The sequence below is a fragment of the Amia ocellicauda genome, chromosome 3, assembly GCF_036373705.1.
Source record: "Amia ocellicauda isolate fAmiCal2 chromosome 3, fAmiCal2.hap1, whole genome shotgun sequence".
Taxonomy (NCBI): Eukaryota; Metazoa; Chordata; class Actinopteri; order Amiiformes; family Amiidae; genus Amia; species Amia ocellicauda.
In genome coordinates this window covers 1,810,300-1,823,708 of record NC_089852.1, presented here as the reverse complement: position 1 = coordinate 1,823,708, position 13,409 = coordinate 1,810,300, and the positions used below count along the sequence as shown (strand labels likewise).

At 51.6% G+C, this 13,409-nt stretch overlaps 2 protein-coding genes across 6 annotated transcripts; both read right to left on the bottom strand.

The window, feature by feature from the left end:
• Window positions 1-852: 852 nt before the first annotated feature.
• On the bottom strand, window positions 853-8,021 carry cidec (cell death inducing DFFA like effector c). 5 transcript variants are annotated; one of them, XM_066697647.1, is made up of 6 exons: window positions 7,939-8,021; window positions 4,275-4,351; window positions 3,813-3,954; window positions 3,560-3,709; window positions 2,939-3,126; window positions 853-2,854 (listed from the first exon to the last, which is right to left on the bottom strand). In XM_066697647.1, exons 2-6 carry the CDS (start codon window positions 4,325-4,327, stop codon window positions 2,680-2,682), a joined length of 708 nt encoding a protein of 235 aa, XP_066553744.1. In that variant the 5' UTR covers window positions 4,328-4,351; window positions 7,939-8,021; the 3' UTR covers window positions 853-2,679. The 5 variants fall into 5 exon arrangements, with proteins under 5 accessions (XP_066553744.1, XP_066553740.1, XP_066553743.1 ...); XM_066697643.1 differs by lacking the exon at window positions 7,939-8,021 and adding an exon at window positions 6,004-6,068; XM_066697646.1 differs by lacking the exon at window positions 7,939-8,021 and adding an exon at window positions 5,436-5,531.
• Window positions 8,022-9,939: 1,918 nt separating this feature from the next.
• On the bottom strand, window positions 9,940-10,491 carry ucn3l (urocortin 3, like). Its single transcript, XM_066700198.1, has one exon. The coding sequence runs from the start codon at window positions 10,471-10,473 to the stop codon at window positions 9,940-9,942; it is 534 nt and encodes a 177-aa protein (XP_066556295.1). The 5' UTR covers window positions 10,474-10,491.
• Window positions 10,492-13,409: the final 2,918 nt, after the last annotated feature.

Genomic DNA, 13,409 nt, shown 5'->3' with positions numbered 1-13,409 from the left:
CCCTCTCAATTGCCCACTAATTAAGTTTTTCCTGTCAGCTGTGTAACCCGCGCGCACACACACACAGACACACAAAGACACGCCATTCACAAACATCCCAAAAGCTGCTACCCGCCTCCCCTCCCTTCTTCGCAGCCTAACAGCTTCCATCTGGGTTATGAGCATCAGAAACACACACACACACACACCTGAGGCAGAGACTTGGCTCAGAGCGGCCGTGCGTCAGGGATCTGCTCAACTCAGGATGTGGGCTGGGAGACAGGCAGCTGCTGCTGCTGTAGCCCCCCCCAGCGCAACCGCAAGCCTCTCATTTCCCCCCCAAGCGCAATGACAGGGGGCCGCGAGCCTAGGGGCCGGTCGCACCGGTCTAATCAGTTCTGCTAACACCCAGTCTTTATCCCCTTTCACAAAAAGATATTAAAGAATGAAGATTACCCCCTCACTCTCTCTCTCCTTCTCTGCCTCTTCTCCCTCTCTAGCTTGTTAATCAGCCCCTGGGGAGGCCAGTGGAGGGCTATCATTTCCACAGGAAACAGCAACACATACCAATGAAACAAAACAGGCCAAAAACAAACCGACACACACACATACTGCTCCCGCACAGACACTCTTGCATAGATACTCAGACACACTCACAGACGCACTACACCGCAGAAAGCTTGCTCTCAACACAGCGGGTGGAAGGGACCCCACTTGCACGTCAGATAACTGGCTCCAGCGCCCGTCTCAAGCGGGGGGATCGACTGACTGGCCTCGGGGAACCAGGCGCTCTGGTGGAGTGAGACCCAATTGCTTTCCAACATAACAAATCATAGAAGAGAATGATGAAAAATGAACACATGGAGTGCCGGGTCTGGTTGAGTTTGTGTATTTTTATTGCGATACAAAGTTTTACACGACAGTAGTACATCATTTGACTTCGGGTTTACAGTCCTACATAATACAGATAGATAATGCAACAGTAAGATCAAGACCTACTCACGAAAAAACTATTCCGCCCACTGTGGGGGTTACTGCGGCCTCTCCGGGGTCAAAACAGGCCAAACGCAACAAAACGTTCATTAAGACCAATGTCAACAAGATGGCATCAAGAGCTTGTTGAACACAGTAACGTACTGAAGTCACTGACACCCTCAATGTCAGTGCCCGTCTCTCTCAAGGGCCACGTTGTACCCGTCCGAGTGACAGTCTGGGTGCCGCCACAGCCCTACGGGCACTCGGAGGAAGAGCAGCCTGCAGCGCACAAGCGTTTGATTCGAGCAGACCTACAGGCTGCGCAACAACAGCCAAACTATCATCAGTCAAGGAGTGCTTTTAATATTTTTTTTTTATTTTACTTTATTTTAAAAACAGGTAGGAAGCACAGCTCGAGTTCGTGCGCTCCGCCCTTCCGTAACGTCTCGTGAGTGCAGTCGCTGGAGAGGGAGAGAGGGGCCCGCCCGCACATTCGTCTGGGGTTAAATCTCCCTCAACACACAAGCAGTCGACTCACTCTGGTCACATCATTAACGTTCTTGTGGCATCAATTCATTCATTTATCGTTTTGGTTAGTTTGCTACTGTACCATAAAATACCATTCATCCCCACACGGCTAAGAGCATAGAGCAGGCACACACACAACACAACACTGGTCAACAAGACAAGGTCAGGTAACAAAAAAAATATATAAATATACATCTTTAAATACGATAAAACATGGCAAAGTACATCGGCACGGCTGTGAGACCTGATATAGAGCTGTAACAGGGTCAGAGGGCACAGACTCAGAGTGGGGGGAAGGGTAAGGATGGGGTAATTAGATTTCCCCCCCCACCCTCCACACACACCGCTCCTCCTCCACCTCTCCCCCCATAATCCCAGATAACTCCCCTGTAAAGTGGGGTGGGATTGGGGTTGTTTGGCTTGTGTGCGTTCAGTTTTGTGCTTGTTTGAACAGAGATTAAATAAATAATAATAACAGACACACTAAGTTGCCACCCCACTCTCACACCCCCTCTCTCTTCAGAACTGCAAACTGTCCTCTACCCCCTTACCCCAGTGACCCCCCAGCACAACCAGAGCAGAGCTGCGAGGCCGTAGCCGGAGACACGTCTCTCAGAGCGCGGGGTGGAGCGCGCGGCGCAGCCCGACATTGTAAATAAACTCATGTGGCAACACGTCAAACCAGGCGTGTAGAAGCCATGTGGAGAGACGAGTTCAGCGTGGCGGTTAGAGACAACGCAGCACGTGGGGAATGGACTGTGATCCCAGACTCGTCCACGCTCCCTCACACCCCCCACAGAGGGCAGCAACAGGCCGACAGATACAAGCAGCATAACACCCCGATGAGAAGTAACAGAAATCAATACGAACGTCGGAAGACTGAACACAGGCCAACGAACGCGGCTGACAGGACAGTTCTTTGCAGCGCTAAACAAGTAGAACAAACCCCAACCCAACCCCTGTACCCCTCAAAACACACCTCTGAACATAATCAACAGTAATTAACAAAAACACACAGGTTCGGTCTCGGCAGATTGCGTTAGGTGTGTGCGTGAGCGCGTGCGTGAATCCAGAACAGTGTCCAGTGTGACATCATGCCTCCAAAGTTGGCCATGTTAACAGAATCCATCGAGGGTGCCCCCCCAGCCTCTGCAGTCCAATCCCTTGCCTTGCGTCGCCTGTCCCTTTCACCTGAAGTCACACACCCGCCTTCCCCCATTGGATGGTTGGTACTTGTGTGGGCGGGGCCACGGCCGCCTTTTGGCCCACCACCTTCGCCTCCTCTTCCAATAGCTGCTGCACGTAGCAGGAAGTGCCCAGCAGGATGTGACCCGTGGCCTGCATGGTGAACAGGGTCCACCTCAGCGCCTCCCTGCAGACAAACACACAGCAGGTTATTCAACGGGTTTAAATCTCTCCAGCCCTCCTTTAACTAATCAGATCCCCCCCCTCTCACTTCAGCATCTTCTTGGCTCCGTAACAGCGCAGGTCGTAGGAGATGGAGTACATGCCGTACAGTGTCGCCTTGACGTTCAGACAGCCGATGAACTCCTGCGGGCTCGACTTGTACAGGTCAAAGGTCAGCCGCGCCACGTCCTTCCTGCGCAGGGGGCGGTCGCTCAGGTGCAGCCGGTAGTGACCGTTCTGAGAGAGAGAGAGAGAGAGAGAGAGAGAAAGAGTCAGTGCTGTGGCAACACTGATGTAACTTTGTCATGTCAATACGGATTAGTTCAAAACAGCATTGAGAAAGAGAGGATAGGTAGGATAAAGGGAGTATAAGAAGGTGAGGGAGAGGAGACAAATATGGAGGGAGGAGGATAGAGGGTGAGAGAATGAGAGGGTGGAAAGGAGTGGTAGAACAAAAACAGGTGTATATCAATCAGTGGCGTAGGTCTGGTTTCAGAATTGGGGGGAAACGCATCCACTGTGTCTATGGAGCCAGACACACATTGTTGGGGGGGACTATTAAACGTTCTCACCCCGCCTAAACCCACACCTGTGATGTCAATGCTTTGGCAACACTAATGCAGTCGTGCCAATAAAGCTATTCTGAGTTGAATGGAGAGAGAGCCCTCACCTTGGGAGGCGTCCACTTCTCCCCCTTGTCCAGGGCCATGAAGACAGTGTTGTCCTCCAGTGTCTGGAAGAAGTCCTCCGTGTCCACCACCGTGCCATCCTCGTCCAGCACCAGTGTGGACGTGCCGTCCTTGTGCAGGGCCTCGCTCACCTGGGGACACCGAGCGGTCAGGACAGACGGGCCAAAAAGGGGGAAGAACGGTGGGAGAAGATGGAGGGAGTTTATGAGTCAGAGGAGATGGACTGGTCCTCACCTTGTCCAGCAGGTCCCTCAGTCCGTCTGCCATGATGCCTTTCTTCACGCTGCGGTCAGCGCTGGCGACCCGGAAGGGCTTGGGTCGGGGGGGGGGGCCAGTCAGCAGCTGCTGGGTCATGGAGGCGCTGGCTGAGACACACCTAGGAGAGGGAAGAGGGAAGAGGGAGAGGAGGAGCATGAGGAAGAACAAAACAAGAGGGAGGGCAGGAGAGGCAGAACATAAACAAGAGAAGAAAGGAAGAAGCAGATGCGGAGGGGGAAGGAGAGCAGGTAAGGTTCCAGGGCTGTCATAGTACACGACACAGAACAACCACAATGGTCAACACAGGAGCTATTTAACAAGGTCAACTTCCAGCTCCCCACACACACAGTACAGAGAGGCTGCCCAACACAACAACAGTAGCAGGCAGAGATACCGGGAGCCAGGCCCTGGGACGCCACAGGGAAATCGGGGTCTTACTTGGAGAGCGTAGTGGGGGTGAAGCGGCTAAGGGACTTCATGGCGTACTCCATGGTCAGCTGAACCGCCAGACACACCTGTGAGTGAGGAACACAAGAACACAGTCGCCGTGTCAGACCTGCAGTTTCTCTCTTTTTTCACTTTTTTCAACAAGAATATTAAATAATCTGTCGTTAAAACGTACAGATTTGCATAATTATGAGAAAATGCAAAAGCCGTCAAATTCAAGAGTATAAGAGGGAGGGACTGATGCAATGGAGATGCAGGAGGTGAGAACGATACCGCAGCCGTTCAAATGGGAACCGGGAAGCTTTGGGCGATGAACACGATGGCTTTACTTAAATGGAGTCAGAATTACGTCATATGCTGGCGAGATCCAATCAGTGTCTCGCTGGAGACACTCATTGGTTAAGGAATAGTGTCGGTCGGTTCCACAAATGGGAATGAAAGTTATGTGATCAAAAGCCCAAAATAAATTGCAATAGTCGAACTCTAAAACATAAAATACGTGCCAAAGCAATGAACTACCACTAGAGGGCGACCTTGGATTACAATTCTCCCTAAACCCACAAAATTCGGAATTTCTCATTTGAAATCGAATTAAAATAAATTCGGAAATTCCAAAGAATCAGGGAAAATGAAACCCAAATAAAAAATAAAACAAGTAAATAAACTCAGTGATTCTAATTCAAATGCAGTGAACGGCGCAGTTTAATACCCGACTTTCACCCAGAGCACAAAACGGGAACAAATGTTGCCTTTAATAAAAAATATCACACACACACTTTATACACAAACACACACGTGAGACAATGTGTTGACAGCTGACCTTTGTACACAGACCCCCCCACACCCCGATTACATCAGTGCGGCTGACTGTTCCTGGGCGTCTGACGTCACCGCCGAGCTCTCGGTATCTCGATCAAAAATCAATCACCGGATTAACTGACCGGCGAGTGTAAAGCAGCGCGGAGAGGCGGCGGAGAAGCACACCGCACCCACAGACCATACATCGGCAGAAAAGTGGAGAAATTCAATAATAACCCACTTGTAGCCCCGAGGCTCTTTCCCAATCCCACCCTGACAGCGATCCGGACCCGATTCTGATCCGGGTTTCGCTGCCAGTGTTTCAGACCGACCCGGCGCTGCTCCACACCTGACCTCCGACAGTGACCCGCTGAGACCCGTCCGCGGCGCCGGTCCGTCACTGGAGCTGCTCTCTGGTCTGTGCGTCTCTCGGTCCTGTCCGCCAGGATCAGAGTCCGGCTTTATTGAGTGACTGTCTGACCCCACCCCCGTGTGCTGAACCGCCCTTCTCTCTCCCTCCCTGCCTCTCTCTCTCATTCCCTCTTTTCACACAGATATCAGCCAGCCTACCTGTCCCTCCATCCAGTCTTCGATAACCCCCACCCCTCCAATGTGCTTTCCCATTATGATTAACCACCACAATGATTTCCACAGCAGCAGCGCACTGGAATAACGGGCTTCAGCACAGAGCAAGACAAAACTCTCCCTTCATGGGAAATCACAGCCGCTTGTTCCTAACGAGGGACAGACAATAGAAAGCGTGGAAGAGTCAGACTGGTCTTCCAGATGGTCCATTTAAGTAAAAAAATGTATGTTTTGCTTATGAATTTATCCTGCACCACTGAGTTCTTCTTATAATATGAAAAAAACACCCAAACTCCAGACTCTGAACAGATCTACACAGTGGAGCTCAAACACATACATGCAGTAAATGTTCTATGTTCATGCTCTCCTATGATCCCTCATTCCTTCTCTCTTCTATGTCTGCCTTTCTACATTTGTCTTCTGATAGAGTAATAGATGAGAGGGAGGGAGAGAAACTATGAGCTCTTTCCCTCTCCCTTTACTTGGCCAGGATCTCTCCTCTCCCCTCATCCCCCCCTCTCTCAGGTTGTGTAAGAGCTGCGCTCAGCGGCGGCCGTGCCAGAGCAGTCACTCCACAGTCACATGACACCTGACTGCTACACCACGACCTCTGCCCTCAATCCCCAGTGCTGTGAGCGTGGCGTGTCGAAACACACTGGAGCCCTGCCCTCTGACACACACACACACACTCTGACACACCACTGTAATCCAATCCAACAATCTCCACTCCAGAGTCAGACACAGTCCTGGGCCAATCTCCAGACAGGGCTGCTATCCCGAGCCGAGCCGAGCCGAGCACAGGGGGGCCGAGTGTGTGTTTATCTGTGATTCAGTCACAGCGCCGCGGTCTAACACACACTCAACAGTCAGGGGGGCGGAGGTGGTGGAGATTGTTTTTAAAAGAGAGAATAGGAGAAAAGGGATGAAAGAATAAAGGAGAGTCTGAATGAAAGGATAATTTAGTGAGTTTTAATCGTCCCATCCTGTCCCAGGGCCTGCTCTCACCCTCGGGGCGAGAGAGAGAAGCCCTCCACAGGACTGAACTCTACACCTGCAACACGAGCGAGCCGTAAGCCAGCAGCCCAGTCTGGAGGCTCAGCGCTGTGGCGTCACCCCCACACAGACAGACAGACAGACCGACAGACCGACCCGCTCAGCTCCCACACCAACAGACACAAACAGAAAGAATAACAAGTAAAGGTCTCTGCATGGGCCTGTTTCTTCAGCGGGCCCTAGATTTCCACAGCGCAGTCTGTGACCCCTACAGGCAGGGCAGCCAAGGGGGGGCACAGCAGCGTCCTGCCCCACAGTGACCCGAGAGACACACACACACACACACACTTTGCATCTCTAAAACAGATAAAGAAAACCAAAACCAGAAGAATCCTGTAATAAGTCCAAATGGAAGATAGAGAGATGCTGATTCAGCAACATGGGGGTAAATAAGAGCGGAGCCGGAGCGACACAGACCGAGCGCTGCGCAGTGCGCACTATTACTCATATTATTATTGTCCTATAGCGATCATCACAGCCTGCGTGGACATACCACTCCCCAAAGACTAATTAAGCAGTTTTTACATCATAACCCCTTTAATATGCAAATACGATAAGGAACAGAGGCACAGGACACGGAACATATTAACCTGGGACAGAAAATGTCATGTGGGACCAAACAGTATCACATGTGCTGGAAAAGTGTCCCCAAGGGGCCAGGGGCCAGCACGGTCCCGTCACCGCAGAGCCCGTGGGCGCAGGTTGGGAGACATGCTCGGGAGAGTCTGGCGTTTAATCAACACCCCACCATTGTGGTCAATGGCAGTAAAATCACTGCAGTCCATTTTGGATGATGAGTTAACATAGCAACGTCACTGTACTACGTGTGGTGCTAAAATCACCAACGGATATTCGTGTATTTTGCGTCAAGGCGGGTTTTATTCTACACTCTTAAAACTAATGTGTTAAATTGAACTCATTCTGTGTTTAATCGACAGGACACAATTCAAAGCACAACACGTCATTTTAACACAGTTCTGTAAAATACATTGTTATGACGTAATTTGAAAATGAACTGTGTTGTCCTTGAACAAACACAGAATGTGTTAACATTAAGTCTAAGAGTGTACGGCGCAGGCGCATTGGCAACAAACCGGCTGTAGTATGTTGATGATTAAATACATCTCCATCCACCCATCCATCCATCCATCCATTCATCCTCTCTCTCTCTCTCTCTCTCTCTCTCTCTCTCTCTCTCAGTGGCGTTAGTGTTACTCACTGCACAGAAGCGTCTCTTCTGATGGCCGATTGATTGACTATCGATAAGCCTCCGCGTCTCTCTCTCGCTGATCGGCGTGTTTTGGTCCCTCACCTGCTATCAATTATCGGTCGTGACGTAAGAAGTCGGTAAGGGAAGGAAGGGGTCTGGGAACTGACCTTAACTGACCCTAGTCACATGATATGAGCCGAACGGGTGGGATAGGTCAAGGAGAGCGCTGTTTTACGGTGACTTCTCCTGTGCCCCCCCTCCTCCCCTTTACAACGTACCTGTATCATGGCTGCACTTGTCAGCGCAATTAACCGGGACATTTGCTTATTGTCGAGTTGTATTGGTTGCACTGCGCTGTGAAGCATAATTACAACCACGATCGCGCCAACACTGACACCGCGTGGCCACTCTGGGCATTGCTTTTAAATGAGACTTTCTGGATGCGGGCTGCACATCTGGACAGGCTGCGCACACAGCTGCGAAGTCGTGTGAGTGAGTGTGTCACACACGTTGTGCTGTGCTCTGTGCAGTGACCCTCAGACAGGCCTGGCTATTACAACCTGTGCTGGATTTTACCCCTAACCGGCCGCCGGCTGTATGTATGTATGTATGTATTTATTTGTGTGTGTGTGATCTAAACAGACACACACATATAGACACGGACTCGATGTATGTATAACAGCAAGCTTTAAATAGCATTCGAGCGGAGCCCCGTAAGACATGGGCACTTGTACTAATTAAAAGCAATAATTGATCCGGTGAATTAATCCCGAGCTCAGACCGGATGAAGGGCAGAGGAGCGCATCGCTGAGCAGCGGCTGTCGCAGTCAGATACAACATGTGAGAGAGAGACAGACAGACAGACAGACAGACAGACAGCTCTGCAGGTGCGCCCTCTCTCTCTTTACTCAGGTGAAGGAGACCTGAATGAACACAGACAGCAGGACCCGATGGCGGGGCTGCGCGCAGGACGCGGCGGTAATTGGGAGCCGCTCGCCGCACCGGAGCGGCACTAACGAGCTGCCACCCCGCCGCCCGCCGCCCGCCGCCCGCAGTGCCGTGACTCACCTCGGCCTCCATTCATATTTTTGCTGCCGTGTCTCGCAGCCAGGGATAAAAATACGCGGCCGGACGACACACACGTAGACTGCGTGTGCGGCTTATTTTTATACCCTCGCCTGCTTTGATGTGAAAACAGACCAACCGGGAAACAGATACAGGACTGTCGCGCCTGGAGGGGTACTGTCACACGACAAATCATTTGCGATACAAACGCCTTTAGTATCAAGAGCATCGGCCCAGTTCCCATTTCTCACGCAGACACACATATACACAACCCTAGACCACATGGTATAGTATAGTACAGTACCATACAGTATAGCACAGAATATTGCAGTACATTGCACTCCCCCAGACCTGGACTGTGTCCCTGTGTCCCCCCAGCCCTGGACCTGCACTGTGTCCGTCAGCCCTGGACCTCCTAATTGTTTAACAAGGGCTTAGTTGGTTAATGAGCCCGGCACAGACAGAGGCAGAAAGAGGCAGAAACACAGAGCAGCGTTCATGTTTTATTGTACAGTCTCTGTCCAGAGTGCGCTGAGCGACGCAGTCAGAGGTTTATTTACAAAGTATACAGCCTTGACCCCCCACCCCACCCCACCCCACCCCACCCCACCCCCACACACAGCATCCTCCCCACAGTTCCCGCAGTCTGAACTGATACACGTTCTCTCCCTCTCTCCCCCTCTTCCCCTCTCGTTCTCCATCCTTCCAACTCCCGCACCTCCCCTCTCTCCTTCGTCCTTCTCCTCCTCCTCCCCCAACCACCCCTCACACCTCTCGTCCTCCCTCCTCTTCTCCCTCTCCCCCTCTCCCTGTTTCCACATCTCCCTTTATTTCACCTCTCCTTTTTCCACTCTCCCGTTTCAATCCACACCCTCCATCCTTCTCTCCCCTCACCACTCCCTTGGTCCCCCTCTCCCTCCCTCCCTTCCCTGCTCCCTCTCCTCCTTATTTCCGGCGCCCGATGCGTGCCATGACCTCAGCATTGGCGGCCGCCTTGGCACGCAGGTCCCTGGCCTTGGCGAGGTCCAGCAGGATACTAAGGATGCTGGTGGGCACGTCCAGCGACAGGGCGAACCGTGACCCCTGGGGGCTCCTCTTGGGGCCAGCGTTGGCCAGGGGGGGGCGCTGCTGCATCCTTTTGCGGGGGGGCCGCGGAACCTGGGGAGGCAGCGGGGCACTGGGAGGGGCATGGCCGCGGGAACGAAGGACACTGAACGAAGTCAGCAGGTCCTTCTCTCTCTCCTTCTCTCTCTCCCTCTCCTCGTAGCCAAACTCGTACTCGTACCCGAACCCGTACCCCTCACCCCCAGGGGTCTGGAGTGGTTGTGGGCCACCTCCCACCACTGCCGCCTCCTCCTCAGCCCGTCCCAGCTGTTCCCGCAGAGCGCTGAGCCCCCCCAGCTCCCCGGCTCGAACCCGGGCGCAGGTCCAGGTCAGCAGCAGCAGCGACAGGAACACAGTCAGCCGCCTGCAGAGCATGGTCTCTGAGGGGGGGGGAGGGATGCCTGGGGGGTGTGGGTGGGCAGGGGATAGAGGTATGAGGAAAGATAGGGGCAGGGGTAGGAAGAAAGGGGTACATGGGAGGGAGAGAGAGAAGTGAAGGGGTGGGGGAGAGGTGGATGGGGGGACGGGAGAGGGGGAGAGGGAGAGAAAGGGAAAGGGGGAGAAGGAGACAGGGAAGAGAGGGAGTAAGAGGGGGAGATGGAGAGAGGGAGATAGAAGGAGAAAGAGTGTACATTCAGACCGGAGCTACAGGACCTGTCTCCAGTGATCCCTGTGTCCTGAGGCGTCACTCTGCTGTCCTGCCAGTGACAGCTGTGCCGTCCGGCGCTGACCCTCCCGCCGCTGACTGCAGCGCACAGATCACTGCGGCAGCCGTGTCACACGCTTCCAACGTATGTAAAACTAATCGTAACATGTCCCGTCACACGGACAGACAGGCACTCGGTCCACAGCCTGAGAGATGCGACGCACTCTTACACACTGAGGGAACATCCCCGGCTGACATCTGTTCAGACTGGACTGGATCAGTTAAAACTCACATCAGTTTTTTCTTCCTCTGGACTCTTTCTGCTAAGTTATATTATATCATCATCATCATTATTAACAATATTATTATTATTCAGTCATTATTATTCTCCTTTATCCCCCTGAATATACACAACATTACAAAAAAAGGTCAAATATATAAAATGCTAACTTACTATCTATCTCACTAACAAGATAAACACATCAATGCAAAACTACTTTTGCTAGGAATAATTAATAATTTAAAAAAAAATCTGAAATATTGCACAGCATCCAGTGTCACTAGGCTTTCTATTCAGTTTCTCGCTCTCTCCATCTCTCTATCTCTCTATCTAAATATCCATCTCTCTCTCTCTCTATATATATATATATATATGTGTGGATATAAAAAGCCTTATTCTTTTCATGGTACTAGACACAGTACTGAGAACAATTTATGGGGGGATAATTAATCCAGCTTAAATAACTTAATTAATTAACTTAAAGTGAAATAACCAGAGACAGAGGTGACAAATGAACAGCTACACTATAACAATTACTCAATTAACACTAATTGGAAACCAACAGAGAAGGGTTCCGAAAAATAATCCTATAAAACCATATGAACAAACTGTTCTGTCTCTAATAACAGACACACTGCCCCGTCCCCCCATCCGCCTCCACCGCAGCAGCAAACTTCAGACCCCAGACGATCCCTCAGGGACCCCCATGTCCAAGACAGACAGACACACTGGACTCACCCGTCACAGCTCTTCCAGTCAAGTCTGTGTTGAGAAGAAGGGTCTTCTTCTTATCCTTCTTCTTCTCAGCGTGATTCCAGTTCAGCAGTGTGCTCTCTCTCTCTCTCTCTCTCTCTCTCTCCGACTTGTCTCTCGTTCTCTGTCCGTCTGTCTGACTCTGTCTCTCAGCTCCAGTGCAGTTGTGTTACTGTTCTTCTCATGAACTGACTGTCTCCTATCCTCCTGCTTGCCCTATGTCTCTCTCTCTCTTTGTCTCTCTCTCTTGCTCTCTCTCTGCCCCCACCTCTCATTCTCTCTCTCTCCCTGTTCAAATCTCCCCGGCCCTATTTGTCCATCCTCGCCCATCCTCCCCTCCTCGTCTCTCCCTCGTTTCTCCCTTGATCTCTTCCCTCTCCCTCCCTCTTCCATCGCTCTATCCCTCCACTCATCTAATTATTTATTTTGATGTTTTTAACAGTTACAATACAATCCTTACTCAGCTTGTGATTCCCACGTTAAAACACAACACAACACGGACTGACCGGTACGGATACCCAGCACTGACACACCCAGGTCGGTGTCCTGGTCCCCCCTCTTTCTTCTGTTCCTTTTCTTTCACTCTTTCCTTACCTCTTTCTTTCCTTCTACCCTTTTCCCTCCTTCCTTTCCTCTGGCTCCCCCATCTCTCTCTATATATATCTCCCTGTCCCTCTATCTCTCTCTCTTTCTCCCTCTCCCTCTCTCTCCAGATCTTTTAAAGATGACGTTATATTTGTATTTCTCCTCATCAATTCACTGAATCAAGTTTATGTGTCTCTTTAATCTAAAAGCTATTAAAACAGTCGCACAGTCCTGTATAAACACAGTCTCTCCCCACCAGGGCTGAATCAGAGGAAGTGTGTGTGTGTGTGTGGGGGGGTTGTGACACTGAGACCAGACGGCAGCCCATATAGCTCCAGTCTGGCTCCTCTACTCAACTCTACTCTAGTCTGTGTGGAAGTGAATGACAAGTGTCCCACAGCTGGAGTTCCTTGCCTCCCTCCCTCTGGAGGAGTAAAGCTAAATGTTTATTGCCAACAGCTACATAACGTCTCTCTCCTTTCATTCTCCCGCTCTCCCTCCCCCTCTCCAGTGGAATGAATGCCGTGTGAGGGGGTGTCCAGGCCATCCTGCTGAGTGTGGAAGGGCAGCAGCTTTGGTCAGTGATCTGTCAGGGGTGACCGCCCCCTCCGCCCTCCCTCTGGTCAGGAATTACACGGCTGGAGAGACTCCGCTCTGCGCTCGGTCCTTTGCGCTCTGCACTCTGCGCTCAATACTGTGTTGTGTTGTGTTGTGCACTATGTACTGGTTTGCAGCCAGAGAACTACAGAGTGTGACAGCGCGCCGGGGGGGCAGTCAGTGTGGCGACACAGAGCACCTTGCCGTCACACGGGCGCAGCTCCATCACCCAGAGTCACACAGACAGCACCGGCCCCGGGCAGGGAGAGCGAGAGACTGATTCACAGCAACTCCTGTGAAGATTTGCACACACCTGCAGAGTAGAGTAGTGTAGTGGTGTTCAGTGTACTGCAGTGCAGTGGTGTTCAGTGTACTGTAGCGCAGTGGTGTTCAGTGTACTGTAGCGCAGTGGTGTTCAGTGTACTGTAGCGCAGTGGTGTTCAGTGTACT